Source organism: Miniopterus schreibersii, assembly GCF_964146895.1.
Source record: "Miniopterus schreibersii genome assembly, chromosome: X".
Classification (NCBI taxonomy): Eukaryota; Metazoa; Chordata; class Mammalia; order Chiroptera; family Miniopteridae; genus Miniopterus; species Miniopterus schreibersii.
The window spans coordinates 70,023,508-70,039,578 of record NC_138104.1 but is presented as its reverse complement, the minus strand read 5'-3'; the positions used below and the strand labels follow the sequence as shown (position 1 = coordinate 70,039,578).

Below are 16,071 nucleotides of genomic sequence, written 5' to 3'. Positions count from 1 at the left end.
ACACAGAGTCCAAAAGTAAACAAAAGATGACATAGGTGATTAACAACCATAAGAACAGCTAACATTTACTGAGCAATGATTCCATGAGGAGGAACTAACACTGACCTCATTTTACAGATAAGGAAACAAAGTCTCTGGAAAGGTAACTAACTAGCCAAAGGTCAGACAACTAGTAAATGAATGAGCTGAGAGTCCACTCCAAACATGTTTGATTACTGCCAACTGACGATAACAGGAACTAGGTTAGCTTCTTGAGAGCAGGAATTGGGTTTTACTTCTTCCATATCTTTCCCAGGATCTTTTAGATGGCCCAGCACAAAATGTTTAATAAATCCATAACAACAGTATGGTCTTTCATACACAAAGATAACACTACTGATATAAACTTTGAATTGATTTTTTTTTCAATAGTGGTGATACATTTGAAAAGATCAAGTGATATACTCTTGTCTAATCCCACAGTCAAAAAATATTTATATATACAAACACCTACACACACACATTATAGTGCAATAAATATAAGATTCAATTCTGACCATCCCAAACTTAGTGAATTTCTTTCTCATCTACTCCAAGCCCTTTCACATCCATCATTTCAGATGCAGCTGAAATTTTAAAAATAATTTTAAAAAATACTGTGAAACCAGGGATAAAAATCACTGTAATGATCACTGTGGTTGACACTCACCTCTACTTCACCTAAGATAATTAGTCTAAGCCAAAGGTTCTTAAACTGGGGTCAGTGGTCCGAATTCAAGGGGCCTATATACTTGGATGGAAAAATAAGACTATACTGTTATTTTCACCAATCTTTAACTTATATTTCAATTGTGAATGCAGGTAACAAACCAGAGTAGTATTATTAGATGGTACCTGTGACTTTGTCACCAACAGAAATCCTTTTTCATACACTATCAATTACAGACATCTCAAAATATTATTTATAATCATCACTTCAAAATTATTAGTCATTGGACTCATGACTAGATCTTGTTAACAAATTCATAAAGAAGCATATATCTTACCATGACAATTTTAAAATCTGTGAATACTGTCTTCCAATATTCTTGGTTTAGTTTATAGTCATGTACTTTACTTCATATTATAAAACATTCTGGATGGGGCCCATGAGTGTCAAAGGGGTCTGTGACACAATAAAGGCTAACAATCATGTCAATTCCGTGCCTCTTGTCAGTGACCAATTTAGAAATAAGTATGTAGCCTAGTCCCAGCCAGTACGACATGAAAGGAAGTCCACTTTGAAAGCAGGGGTAGGGGAGAGTGTGCTTCTGGGAAGCTTCCTCATTCCTACAATAAGAGACTGGAGAAGACATAGTCCCTCTTCTCTGGATGCAAGTAAATCAGCATGTGGCTACATGCAACCATAAGAGGAATGCGGAATGTGTCTAGGAAGGAGCTGACACTAAGGATAGCAGAGGAGAGAAAGGATCTTGATGGCAGTAAGTTCTCTAGCATTTTGAGTCTAGAATCTACATATACTCAAAAACCAACCTACCAATGTGAACTACAGGTTTACAAAGCTTATCAATAGTGTACTGTAATTTTCCCAAAGTCCATATATATTAAAAAATTCACTACTGATTGAAGGAATGAAATAATTTGATTTAATATTTCAGATAAATTTTGAGAGTTGGATACCAAAGAGTCATAATTATGAACACCAATTTTCACTACACAATACAATAAATGTAGAAGTTGCAAGAGGTTAAGCTGAAACTCAACCCAAACCAAGCTGATTTGCATATACCCAGATATCAACTTTTCTTGTTATTTGCTGCTCTATATCATAAATGCAAAGTATAGAAAAATATGTCCAGCTATGGACAGTTATATCCATGTCACCTTCATCCACCACAGATATAGATAATTAAGAACTAAGAACTGACTCTATTAACAGTACACATAATTAAATAACAATATGACTTAAGTTACTTACATCATCAGTGATACAAAGGTATACAATCCTGTCTTGGCAGATGTAATGAAACAAATAACTGTAGGATAAAAGATATAAAAATGATGTGGTTACGAGTAACATCTTTTTCACTTCTATCTTCTTTCTATGTAAAAGCAAATTCATACTGCTAATGTGACCATATTGTTTACAGATACTGTCTATTCTCTCTCTTCCCCTCCCCTATACGTACCTTTCTCTCAAGTCAAACTAATAGGAACAAACAAGAAATTAAAGGAATGTTTCTACCCTAGCTATATAGCACAACAGTGTGCACATTACCCATTAAAATGATAGCTACACAAGCATAATCGGACTCTTAAGGCCTGGATAAGAGATGGCATCTTATGAGGGACACATAATTAAGATTAACCCCCAATGAGTCATACGGTCTTCCTTGCCTTCTCCTAAGATCTCAAAGCAAACACTTTATTTCTACCAAATACTCCATGATAACATTTGTTTGCTATCTGCTTTGAGTCAGTTGTTAAGCTGGGTGCTGAGGACAGAAATACGCAAAATCATCAGTCCCTGCCTTCAAAGAGATCCCTTCAAAGGGAATTACAGAGTAGCAAGATTTAAGTAGGATGAGGAGTTCAAGTCAGTACACGGTGCTCTGGGGACATAAAGGAGATACCTAACAGAGTTTGGCTAAGGGTAACAGGAAGGATATCCTAGAATAAATAAGAGATGGCAAGGTGAAGAGTGAGTAAAGTGTTCCAGAGTGAGAGACCAATAAGTATAAGGGCCTGGAGCATATAATGGGTTTAGGAAAGTAAAATTAGTTCATATGACTAGAGTATAGAATGTAAGGAAAAAATAAAATGACTGCATAGATGAGGCTGGAGAAGTAAGCAAATCCCAGGTTACACAAATCTTTAAAACCTCACTATGCATTATCCTAAGAACAGTGAACAAGGGGAGAGTGTGATTAGATTTACAATTTAAAAGGATGCTTTGCCTAGAGTGTGGAGAACTGACTGAAAGAAGGGCCAGACAGGAGACCCTTCTACAGTAGAGCAGGAAAGAAACAATGAGGGAAATAAACTAAAGTACTATAGGCAGCAGCAGAAGGGACAAAAAAGAAATAGAACAGAACCTGATGATTGGCTATTGGGGGTGAGGCACAGGATAACTCAACTTTGTCTCCCAGATTTCTACCTTGGGCAAGTAGATAGACAGGAATATCTGTTGAATTATATTATTAATGTTCACATAGAGGCTTGATATGAATTACAGGGAGGTATAGGAACTCAGGCAAAATGTCTTTCTCCACTGATCTGAAACCGTTTACATCAATTCCACTAATGACTTCCGCACTGCCATATCCAGTGGCTCGCTCTGAAACATTTGATGGTGGTGACCACTTCCTTTTTCTGGAAAATGTTTTCTATCCACTAGATTTCTTGACAGCAGGCTCGCCTAGTTTATATGTTCATCTCTTTCCTTCCCTGTTAACCTTTATCCGATGAAAGGGAACTTTAGTGCCCGGCAAGGAGTGGGTCCTGCTGGCCGAATTTAAATGCTGACGGAATTTAAATGCCGTCTTTTAAAGGTTAAATACTCAGAAACCTAAGCATATACGTTCTTTTTTACAGGCAAAAGGAAAGAAACCATTATTTGTACAGTTGATCCTGGAAAATATATGGAGTTTGTATGATGCTGTCTTTTAAATGCCGTCTTTTAAAGGTTAATGTTTTTCAGCACCCTTATCCCCTGCTTCCCTCACACATACTCCCTGGGAGGTGGCATCACCCTCATGTTTTGTTGTTGATGCTTGTTTTCAGCTACCACAATTATGATTCCTAAGTCTAGATCTGACCTATTTCCTGAGCTCTAGGCCTGTATATGCTACTGTCTACCAGATATAACCAACTAGATGTACCACAGACAACTTAAACACATGTCTAAAATGGAAGTCATCCTTTTCCCTACAAAATTATTTCTCTTAAATCACACTTGGGAGTAACTTGGTGCAAAAATAACAAAAGGTAACGAAGAATGGTCCCTGCTATCAAAGAGCCTACAGTCAGGGGACAGAGACAAAAAATAATGATTGCAATTATAACAGTGCGAAAATTCTACAATATGAACAAACCCAGGATTCTATGGAGACGCACAAAAAGGGGACACCTGGCCTGGCTTGGAGTTCAAGGGTTTCTAAAAGAGGCTGGGTGAAGGGGGGCAAAGTGGGGGAAATGAGGGACATCTGTAATACTGTCAACAATTCAAAAAAGAAGACAAGGTTAGATTTTTTAAAAGTAAGACAAGCATATTTCAGTAAATGGTACTACTAGCTATTGAAAAGGCTAGGAGGAGAGAAAGAACCAGGCATTGAAATGTAAATAGCTAAGTTTGGTTGAGAACAAAACTGAGGGTTAAAGTAGTGAGAAATGAGGCCAGAGAAGGGAGTAGGGGCAGATTTTAAAGAATCTTCCAAGTCAGGTTCAAGAACTTTAGCCCGAGGACAAAGAGTACCCACTGAAGGGAGGGACAGGAAAAGAACTTCCCTTTTTGAAGGACTAAAGTGATAATTAAGAAAGTATTTCATTTTGAGACCTGTAAAATGAGCAAAAGTTTACTAGGGGGCCTAAGGGGGAAGGACATTCCAAGATGCAAAAGCATAAAAAAATACTAAAGTCTGAAGTAATACGACTAGGTCAGTGAAAGGCAAGGAGTCCTATAGAAGAAACAAGGATAGAAAGGTTAGGAATGGTCAAAATTGTGAAGGCCAAGTTTGGGCTTTATTCTATTTTTTAAAAATGTTCATTTATTGATTTTAGAGAGAGGAAGGGAGAAACATTGATTTGTTGTTCCACTTATTTACGCATTCATTGGTTGTTTCCTGTATGTGCCCTGGCCAGGGATTGAACCCACAACCCTGGTGTATTGGGATGACGCTCTAACCAACTGAACGACCCGGCCAGGGCCTAGGCTTTATTCTCAAAGTAATGGAGCCTGGCCCGCGTGGCTCAGGGGTTGAGCATCGACCTATAATCCAGAAGATGTAGGTTCGATTACAGGTCAGGGCACATGCCCGGGTTGCAGGCTCAATCCCCAGTAGGGGGCGTGCAGGAGGCAGCGGATCAATGACTTTCATCATAGATGTTTCTATCTCTCTCTCCCTCTCACTTCTTCTCTCTGAAATCAATAAAGGCATATTTAAAATAAATAAATAAATAAAAGTAATGGGTTTTAAGCAGGAAAGTATAATAAAAAATGTGAAATACAGATTTAAGTAGACAGCAGAAAAACCAGTTAGGAGGAGGCTATTAGAAATGAGAAACAATGAAGGCCTGAACACTGACAAGTGGGGAAGGAAGAGAGGGGATGGATTGAAATACTTCTTTGTGGGAGAATGGCAAGTATTTGGTAAAGAAGTCAAATATGATTTTTAACTTTCAGGTTCAGCCAGCTGAATGGTGGTGATTCTGCTAAAGAAGAGAATAATAGCAAGCGGAGGATCAGATTTCAGGGGGAAATGATTGTCCTACAGTAAAATGGACTTTTTTATTTGAGTGCAGTAATAAAATATATTTTTGATTGGGATGATGGAACATGATTATAGGAAAGAGACCAAGGCAGAAGGTTAAAAGAAAAAAACAACTCGGTGATGGAGCCTCACTCCAGAGGATACTGGGTAGGACTGCATCAGGATGCAGGTGGAGAGGCACTGCAGATGAATAGCATTGCCTTTTTGTACCACAACCACATTTTCACTGAATTACGTATTCTAGCTTTCCTTGTAGCTAGCTATGGCTATGCGACTAAGTTCTGGCAGATAAAATTTGAGTGGAAGGTACATGCCCTACTTCCTGGTCTTGTCTGTAAAAGAAATACATGTGCTTCTCTTGGGCATTTTCCTGGGAACTGACTAGAAACACACAAATAGCAAGCCTCATAAGTTTTTAAAGAAACTATAAAGCCATTAATCACAAGAAGCTGGCTTTATTTCACCCCTAAGGCAACGTGTAGGCCTCTAAACCACACCAGCAAGCAGAAAACTACAAAACCTGAACAGTTCTCAAAGATGACATACTCTCTAAAACCCATGTTGAATGTGGCAAGAGAGGATAATGGACCAGGAAGAGACTCCTGGAGAACAAAGCCAGGAGTCAGGGAGAAAAGATGAGGGAATTTCTCCAAGAAAACAGAACCACTGCCCTGGCTAAGTGGCTCAGGTGGTTGGAGCATCATCCTGGGAACCAAAAGGTTGTGGGGTCGATTCCCCGTCAGGGCACATACCTAGGCTGTGGGTTTCATCCTCAGTCAGGGCATGTGCAGGAGGCAACTGATGGATGTTTCTCTCATGTAGATGTTTTTCTCCCTTCCTCTCTCTCAAAAAAATCAATAAAAACATATCTTCGGATGAGGATTTAAAGAACAAAACAGAATCACTAACCATTCCTTGGGTCACAACAGGGAGTCTTTGAAATTGCTGTGAAATAGTTATTTTAATACTGTTAAGCAGCAGTAACTTCTACATACATCTCGTTCTTCCTGTTTCTAAAGGGGCATTTGTAACTTCCACTACGGTGATGTTCTTATTTCACCATTGTCTATTGGGTGGAGCTAGGGGAGCAGGGGGAATATATGACTTGTCTTTAAGTTTATGGTCAATAGGCCACAGGAGCCACCCCTGGGCCTATAGGCCACAGGAGCTCACCCCTGGAGAGAACTGTTTACTACCCAGAGTCTCTGGACTTGGAGCTGGACACAATAACTAGATGAGTCTTCAGGGCCACCTCCTACAGAGAGGAGGTGTGTTCTACATTTGGGAAGAAGAGTACACCCAGATATTTGGGTGGCCCAGAAGAGTAGACTGGAAGATTGCAAGTTGTCTTCTGATATCCTAAAACTTCCTCCAGAGTAAGAGTTTTAGCTGAGCATACAGGTGCACAGCTAGAAATGACAAATCCGAGCTTCCCTTCCAGATAGATTAGCTACATAACTACACCGCAAACAATAAAATGTAAGCAAAAGCTTCTGAACAATAAAATATCAGGCCACTTATGGGATTCACCTTTAAAAATACTGGGCAACCACAGGGAGGTAACAAGAACTAAAGAAGCTGCCTTGGCCAGAGTTGGAAAGCAAAATTACAAATGGCTGAGCCACCCCACCAGCCCTGAAGTACTCACCTCTGGGCTATCTAATTTAAGTTGATGCTGTATTTTGGGGTCTCCATCTTGCATGGGTTACGTAACAAACGTTTTTAAAGTATTGATGAGAAAGGTTAAGGTACTTTTTATCTGATTACTAAGATTGCCCATTCAAGCCCTGTCCAATCCATTCTCCAACCAGCCACCAGAGTGATCTTTCTAAAGCAAAGCCTAACCATGTCAACCCTGGCTGAAAACCTTCAATGTCTTCCCACTGCCCATAGGGTAAAACCCAGTGTCTTAACATGGGCTATAAGGCCCTACATGGCTTCTCTTCTACCCATCTCTCTAGCTTTATCTTCACCATGCTGGGCATCAGTCACAGAAAAGCACCTGCAGTTCCCTAAACATGCCCTTTGATCTCATGCCTCCATACTTCTCTACTAGTTATTCCTTCTACCTGGAACACTATCCCCCTAACCACTACCTCCTGTCCTCTACTATAATTATCTATGGATTTGACTATTTCCTTCATTAAACTATAACCTCTATGAGGGCAAATACTGCAGAGTTTCTTGTTGTATCCCCAGCACCATGCAAGGTAGTTGGCAATAGTCAAGTGCTCAGTAAATATTTACTAAAAGAACAAAGAAAGAAATATATCTTATCTGTATCAAGTTTCACACATCCTAGAGCTCTATAGCAAAGTCATTTTCGCATCTCACATTTCCATATCTTTCTTTAAAATATTAATATCACTTCAAATGATAGAATAATAAAATAATTACAAGTTAAATTTATAATTAATAGAACTAGACATGTTGTAAGCTGGTAAAGGTTACTGTTCTGTCAGCTTATTCAAATTATCTACCAAGAAGTTTCTTTTCTAGTTTTATACTGTCCTGATTATAATAATAGAATTCACTTCTTTCGCCCTTTATCCATGCAGAGCAGAACTCACCTGCCATGAGAGTACGTTAGTTTGTTATTTTCAGAAGGTATCTTAGCCAGAATCTGCTCTGTCACCTCCAGGAAGTTTCCACCACACCAAGCATGTTTGGCAAGGATAGTGGTTCCCCTGGCAACAACAGCAAAAAGAATGGCCATGGCTCCAATCTATCAAAAGGAAACAAGATACACAAGACTTAGAATATTTCTTTGACGTGATCTTTCAAAAGTAACTTACTATCATTTACCAACATCTTCCTGGAGACAGCACTGACCAAGGCACTATGGGCACTATAATAATAGCCCATATTTATTAAGTGCTTACTATGTGCCAGGTATCGTTTTAAGAATTTTACAAATATTAGCTCATTAAATGTAACAGACTTAATTACAAGTTTAACAAAAAGATCAGTCTTGTATGAGCTTACAACCTAATCCATGCTGATATGCATACATATATAGACATACCAAATATGTACATATATATTTATATGTGTGTGTATACATTTTGACATATATGTGACACACACACATACATTACATTGATAGGTTGCCTTCATAAATGATACAGCACAAATTCTTATCACCCTTGAAAAAGCAATGACCACAGCAAAGGGACATAAAGACGTCTTCACCCTTTAATGAAGTAATCCCATCCTGAACATTTATCCTTGGGAAATAGTTCAACAGAAGTTAGACTTTAGATTCATAAAGATTCCTATTAACAATAATAATAGCTCATATTTACTATGTGCCAGGCATCATTTTAAGAATTTTACAAATATTAGCTCATTTAACCCTCACATCAATGAAATTATATGCTATTATGAAACAAATTAAAATGAAGAAACTGAACTATAGATGACTTATATAATTTGCCCAAAATTAGAGCTACTAAGTGATAAGAGCTGGGATTTAAACCCAGGTAGTATGGCTCCAAAATCCACAATCTTATCCTTATATATATATATATATACTGCCTCTACTAGAAAGGCATTAATTACTCATAATAGAAAGGAAGTGAAAATAACCAACCTTCCACAGGAGAGGAATGCGTCTATAAATTATGGTAAGATCCTTCAGAAACAAAACATTTATAAAACAATGCACTATGCATTTAAGATTATTTTTCTCATATTTACGAATTTGCAGCATTTTCCTACATAACAGCCCAGTCTGTCTTATCTGATATAAACTTATAAAAAGAGATGAAAAAATGCCTTCTTAGTCTTCAACTAACTCTTCAACTTAATGTTATTTGTGAACATGTTCAGTTTCATCCAATAAGCCAGTGGTTCTCAAACTGCAGTGTGAATGAGTCATCTTAGGTGGCAGAGTAAGAGTCACTTGTTAAAATTTCATATTCTCATCATCCCCTGAAATTCTGATTCAGTAGGCCTGAGGTGGGGCATCGAATATGGACTTAATACAAGCCTGCCTGGATGCAGCTGATTCACACAGCCATATTTTGTGTAACACAGCGACAGATATAAAGTGTTTGAGGTCAGAGGATCCACTGATTCCTTCCGGGAATCCTAGCATTGAAGGACAGTACACAGAGCAGAAGTGCTCATCTGTCTCCTGAACTGAACTCCTCTCATTCCACTCTCTAAATGAGGGTGTTCCCCAGAGTTATGTCCTCAGCCATCTTCTTTTTGGATTTCTCCTTTCACATATGCAGCAAGTTATAATTTCTAAGTCACTTTTCATGTTATATCCCTTGATTCTAAAATCCTCAACTGACTCTGTAACATGCTCCAGGTATTGCTCCATTTCTTAAAATCATAATCTATATGCCCTCTCTGCTTCTTTACCTCCTTTTAACTCTTCAATTTACTATATTCTGGCTTTTGTCCTCAACACCCCATAAAACCATGCTTGCCAAGATCAGTAACAGCCTCTCTGTTGCAAAATTTAGTGGTAACTTCTCTATTCTCACCTTACTTGACCGCTCAGAACAGTCAACACCGCTGACTAAACTCTCTTTCTTGAAATACTCCTAAATGTCTGGCTCTCCTTCTGTCATGTTGCTGAGTCCTCCTCCTCTAGTTTACCTCTAAATGTTGAATTTCCACAGGGATTGGCCTGTGCTCTTATCCCTAGATGAGCTCATCTGGACTTACCATTTTAAACATGATTTAATTGCTGAAGACACCCTGCATGCAAAGAAACAAAACAGCCCTGGCTGGTGTGGCTCACTTGGTTGAGCGTCATCTCATACACCAAACGGTGGTGGTTTGATTCCCAGACAGGGCACATACCCAGGTTGCGGGTTCGATCCCTGGTTGTGTGCGGAGGCAACCGACTGATGTTGCTCTCTCATATTTCTCTCCCCCCACCCGCCTCCCTCCCCCTCTTTCTCCCTTCCACTTTCTCTAAAAACAAACAAACAAACAAAAAAATCAATGAAAAAAATATCCTCAGGTGAGGATTAACAAAAACAAAACAAAAACTCAAGATGCAATAAATAGTTGAGGGAAAGGTAGATGAACAGGGACCCGCAAAGAAGACTGGGAAAATGAAAGGAAAGCCAGAAGAGTGTGGTGGCCTGAAAGCCAAAGGGAAAGAAAACTGCAAGAAGGAACAAGTATCAGTTCCTAGCTGCGTTCACTGATGCACAGTATGATGACTCTAAAACAGTCACTGAAATTTTATAAGGAAGGAGGTCATTGGTTAGGGTCAAAGAGAAATGCAGTGGAATGGAACAAAAACACAAAGAAAAAGAGAGATGAAAAATCATATGGGTCCTGATACAGAGAGATGAAAAAGTAGTAGCCTCAGTTCCTCAGGAGCTTCAAGAAGAAAACTGAGTTTGGCAACAATACAAAAACATCTAGTGTCTTAGTGGACCGTAAGTTCATTATGAACTGACATGAGGTAATTGCTTAAAAAGCTTATGTAATCTTAAATTACATTAAGAAACAGGGTATCTTGATCTCTTTAAGTACTACTGCCATTATACTCTGTGGCAGTTAGCACACAAGTGGAATACTGAGTTCAATTCTGGGTATAGTATTTCAAGACTGCACAGAAACACAACAGTATGGGTGAGAGACCTGGAGATTGTATCATTTAAGAATGGCTAGAGGAACTAGAAATATTTCACATGAAAAAGAGAAGACTTAGAGGGAATAGAACAGCAGTCTTCAAGCTTATATAAAGTACAGTCACCTGGAATAGGGTGCATTATTCGAAATATAACTAGGAACAATGGATATCAGTTATAGGGAAGCAGTGTTTTGTTCAATAAAAGCAGTCTCCAATTAAGATTGCCTTACTGTTATACACTGAGTACATAGCAACAAACTTTACTTTCCTCTCACATGTCACTAATAGGAATTTCTTACTCTCTCCTACACTGCTAAAAATCCCACCTATAATCAATTCTTACCTGCCCCCACTGCAGATCTCTTGCAATATAATCTGTAATGTCCTAATGAGTATTGGGATAGTAGAAACAACTGTGGCAGAAAAAATACTGCATTTGAAATCAGAAAACCTGGCTCTGCTAATTAGTAGCAGTATATGAATGTCCAATAAACCACTGAGTGCTATATAAATATAATATTCAAGAAGAAAAAGAATGAAAAGATAAGCCAGATAGAGAAAAGAAAAAAAAGATAATGGAATATAAAGGAAAGCCCTGTCTCAACACTGTTCTTCCCTGTCCTCTTACTCACTGCTTGCTGAGTCCCACAGCCATCATTCCAACTCTACTTTATTCCTGCTAAAAAATGGGTATGAGTTTCCTGTGGCTGTCATTTTAAAAAGTACCAAAAGTTTCAAGGCTTAAAACAACAGAAATGTATTGTCTCATAGTTCTGGAGGCCAGAAGCCCAAAATCAGCATGTTGGTAGGGCCATGCTCCCTCTGAAATCTATAGGGGAGAATCCTTCTTTATCTCTTCCTAGCTTCTCGTGCTTCAGCTGCAAGCCATTCAGTCTCTGCCTCCATAGTCAAAGTGTCCATGTCTTCACATGGCATTCTCTGTGTCTCTTCTCTTCTTATAAGGACACCTAGTCCAGTTTGACCAAATTTTAACTTACAGCTTAATGACTACATCTGCAAAGACCCTATTTCCAAATAAGACCACATTCACAGGTACCAGAAGTCAGGATTCAACATATCTTTTTGAGGACATAAACCCCCATCTTAGAAACTGTTGCTCCCAAACCACTTCTACTCTCCCTTCCACATATTCACATCACTCCAACTTGCCTCTCCCTCCTCTCCAAAACCTTTCTCCCATCTCTTTCCTTATTTAAGAGTCCTTACAGCAATGGGCCAGAAGGGAAATCTCCAATAGCTTGGAGTTAGAAAGGTCTGTTTTTATAGTCTAGACGTTTTCAAGGAAAGGACATTTTTGTTCCAGTTGCTAGGATTCCAAAAAAAAAAAAAAAAAAAAAAGGTATGCCATGGGGGAATCCAAATGAGAAATCTGTATGTAGTTCTTTATAGAAGAATTATTATAAATTGTGGTGAAGGTCTTTAAGTCCACTAAAATGAAGGTTAAGTAGGATGCTACTGGTTGGCGTAACAATCAAAACACCATAAAGAGCATTGTTTATAGAGAAACCTGCATCCAGAGTGTCAAACAATAATCTTACAAAGGAACCTTTGGAATATATCCATTTGAAAATAAAGGACTGCCTGTATTTTAAAAAAAAAGCTAACAAAATAGCACAGCAATGATGCAAATGCTCCTCCTCAGTGGAGGCATCTTCAAGTGGAGGTTGAAGAGTTTCAGGTAACTGATTAGGGGGAAAGGCCAAGTCAGTGTTTCTCACACTCCAGTCTGTGTTCTGAGAAATTTCTAAATTCTGTATTTTAATTTTGATAAAATTTTAAAATGTATATGAATATTCTGGATCACCCGCATGCATACCTTATAAATGAGTGATGACACACAATTCAGTGTTCTATTTGCATTATGAAGTCATAGGTACCAAGAAGTTCCCTAAAATGACAATGCTTAATTTTTAATGTATTGGAAGCATGTCTGGCAGCTCTTACGTTAGCATATCCTAAGTCATAATGACAATCATAACTCAAGCACTCTTGAATTTCTATTGTGCTTTTTTAATTAGTTATAAAGATGAAATGTATCTTTCATAGTAACAATTTACAGCTGAAAGATATCTGCATGGAAAAAACTTTTATTTTAAGAATTGACACTTTTATCTGACATCCTGAAAACGACAATGTGGCAGAATAACATGAACACCTACATTTTCTCAGGCTAAGGAGAAAATAATACTCAAAGATGTGTTTGTACAAAGTGGAAACCAAATGATACCATAATGTGCTGTATAAATAAAGGCTGTGCAACTGTTCAAACAGAAAAAAAGTGGAAGAATTAACTCATTACATAATACAAGGTAATGGTCAATGAAAAATAAAAAGTATTCTGTATCATTATTCATATTATTGCAAGGGGATGTATTATGCTAATCCTTGCAACAGTTCATTAGCAGAATGTTTCACAGGAAATACATAATGGATATTAAATACTTTCCACCCTTATATCATGGGCCATACTATTAAACTGGCCCATTAAATTAAATGGGGAGGGCATGCAGGGTGCTCAGGGAAGAGATGGGAACTCATTTTAGGAGGAAGCTATGGAACAAGAGAAGACACAGAAGTGAGAACAAGCGAGGGAAGGTAAATAAACAAGCCTGATGAAATGGAATGGTCCACAATTGATTAATGAGAAGGTTTAGGGATAAGTCTAATGGCCTCATATAAAGAAGGTCTTGTATAAATTAAGTAATTTGGGTCAGATCAAACAGTTTTTCTATTTCAGTTCAACACATATGTTCTGAAGGTTTACTATGTGGCAGTCAATGAAGTAGATACTGGAATATGAAGACCAGTAAAAAAAATCTCTACACTCGAGGGAGCCATAGTACAATGGGGAAGACAGACACAAATAAATGCAATAAAATGTAATGAGTGAGTAATGTAAGAATGTACACACTGTTTAGGAGATTTCTTAAAACTCTGTGTTTATCACACCTTGAATGAAGAAAAAAAGAAGGCAGGTGTCAGCCTATGTATTAGGAATTTTTTCAGTATACTGCTACAACTACTTCTCCTTGAAAGAGAGGTCAAAGTATCTATTTTATCCTCATAGTGCCCAGCACAGTGCCTGGCATATACTATTCCCTCAAATATTTGTTGAATAAATTAATGAACACTGAGCATGATTTGGTTTTAAATACACTATAAATGATAGATAACTTTATTAGTAGGATCTGGCAAAAGGAATATTTTAATTACCAACTATCTCCCTAAGAAAATAAAGCAGTTGATCTGAGAATAATCCAATCCCCAACTCTTCTGTCTGGGTCTTAGGAGGAAATAAACCAACGACAAATAAACCACTAATTCTGATGTAATAACCTTGGAGGAGACAGAAGAATGAAGAACAGGCATTGAAATGACAGAGAAAAAGAAGTGTTTATGAAAAGCCTTATGTCTGGTCACAGCTCAAGACTGTTCTTGTTGGAATTGTAAATGCTCCTTTTGGGTGATGCTTAGTCCCAACCCAATCCCTCTGATTTTCTCAGAATAGTAGCCTACCCTGTTGAGTGAACCACTTGTTTTATTTTACATTGATTACCACTGCCACCATATAACGTGATCTTGATTAATCCTCTTTGCTCCCATACAAACATGTAAGCTACTGAGAGTAGTGATTTCCTATGTCTTGTTTCCAACTATATCCCTTGCGTTTAGAAGAGTGTCTAACACATATTAGCTATTCAATAAGTGCTCTCAGACACAGCTATACAAAGGGAAATGTCCCAAACATGACAGTATCTTCTGGGATCAAGGATGGGACAATGGAGGTACAGGTAGTTGAGAACAATTAATAAGACAGAAAAGGATTTGATAATTGATTGTAGGTGTTATGGAAGAGGGACACGTAAAGCATGTACCAGAGAATCTATTACATGGTAAGAGTTTGTAAAACATTGGCCAATAATAACATTATACATGTCTGACTGACGTTGAGAAAATAGGTCTGGGTGGAAATGGAGTTCCCAGCCGAACCGAGGAAGAAGAATGTCAACACTGAGCGGTGGAGGAAGGGCACGCAGAGGACTCGAAACCCACGTAGGAGCTCCAAACGAGGTGGTGAAGCAAAGAGTGACGTCATAAAAACGAGGTCGTCGAGAGTTTTCAGAAGACTCAAGAAATGTCAGGACATTCAAATACTACCGAAAGGTCTCTCAGAATGCAAACTGAAGTAAAGTTGTCATTTTCCCCTGCTGTAAGTGACGCATTCTGACATTCTTTATCTCGAGGCCTTTTCAGCGGCATAAAACTCACTTCGCCAAAACCGTACCTGACTGACAAAACTGTCGAAAACAGAGAAGCCCCAGTCACCCTCGCACTGCCTCCTCTTTCTATGCCAGTACGCTCAGGTGACACCTCTGCCCTCCCTCTGCCGTCGTTTCCCCGCCTTCCGCCGAGCGCCCCGCTCCATTTACCTGTCCGGGCACCCTCAGAGAGCGCGGAGGCTCGAGACGGAGGGGCGCGGTTCAGCGGAGAGTCGCTAACTGCCGGCTCCCAGAGAAGGCTGGGACCGGACGCCGCCAGCTTCCGGGTACGGAGCCCCGCCCGCGCACGGCCTCCTGGGAATGTGAATGCTCCTCCAATGGGAGCAGGCGGAGAGGTGGGGCCTGTGCGTGCCTAGCTACCGCACTTCCCAGAAGCCGCACTGCATTCCGGGAGTGGTAGTCCGGACTGGCGTATCACCTAGTCTGTCACATGTTCAGTCAACAACTCTTGTAAACCACGTAAAGCGCTGTTCCTCCGGGAAAACGAGAGTCTACCAGTCTTCCAGTGCCACAGAGTCTACCAGCAGTGAGTTGGTGGGATAAATGAAGAGCCGATCTTGTCCCACCATTTCCCTGCTTAGTCTCAGCAAGTAATGTCACCTGTTATTTTCACATACAAAATAGAATTCATCTGGCAGAGACTCCCTCTACTTTCGCCACGAAATTTTCTAACCTTCTTGGAACCCTCGTAAATCTT

General features: G+C 39.1%; 1 protein-coding gene across 1 annotated transcript in view; it reads right to left on the bottom strand.

The window, feature by feature from the left end:
- VAMP7 (vesicle associated membrane protein 7) overlaps window positions 1-15,662 on the bottom strand; it is a 41,032-nt gene extending 25,370 nt beyond the window's left edge. The window contains exons 1-3 of the mRNA XM_081124891.1: window positions 15,525-15,662; window positions 8,039-8,193; window positions 1,958-2,015 (exon numbers count right to left, since the gene is read on the bottom strand). Of these exons, the coding sequence (XP_080981017.1) occupies window positions 1,958-2,015; window positions 8,039-8,184 (204 nt within the window). The 5' untranslated portion in view covers window positions 8,185-8,193; window positions 15,525-15,662. The remainder of the gene's footprint in view (window positions 1-1,957; window positions 2,016-8,038; window positions 8,194-15,524) is intronic.
- Between the last annotated feature and the right edge of the window lie 409 nt (window positions 15,663-16,071).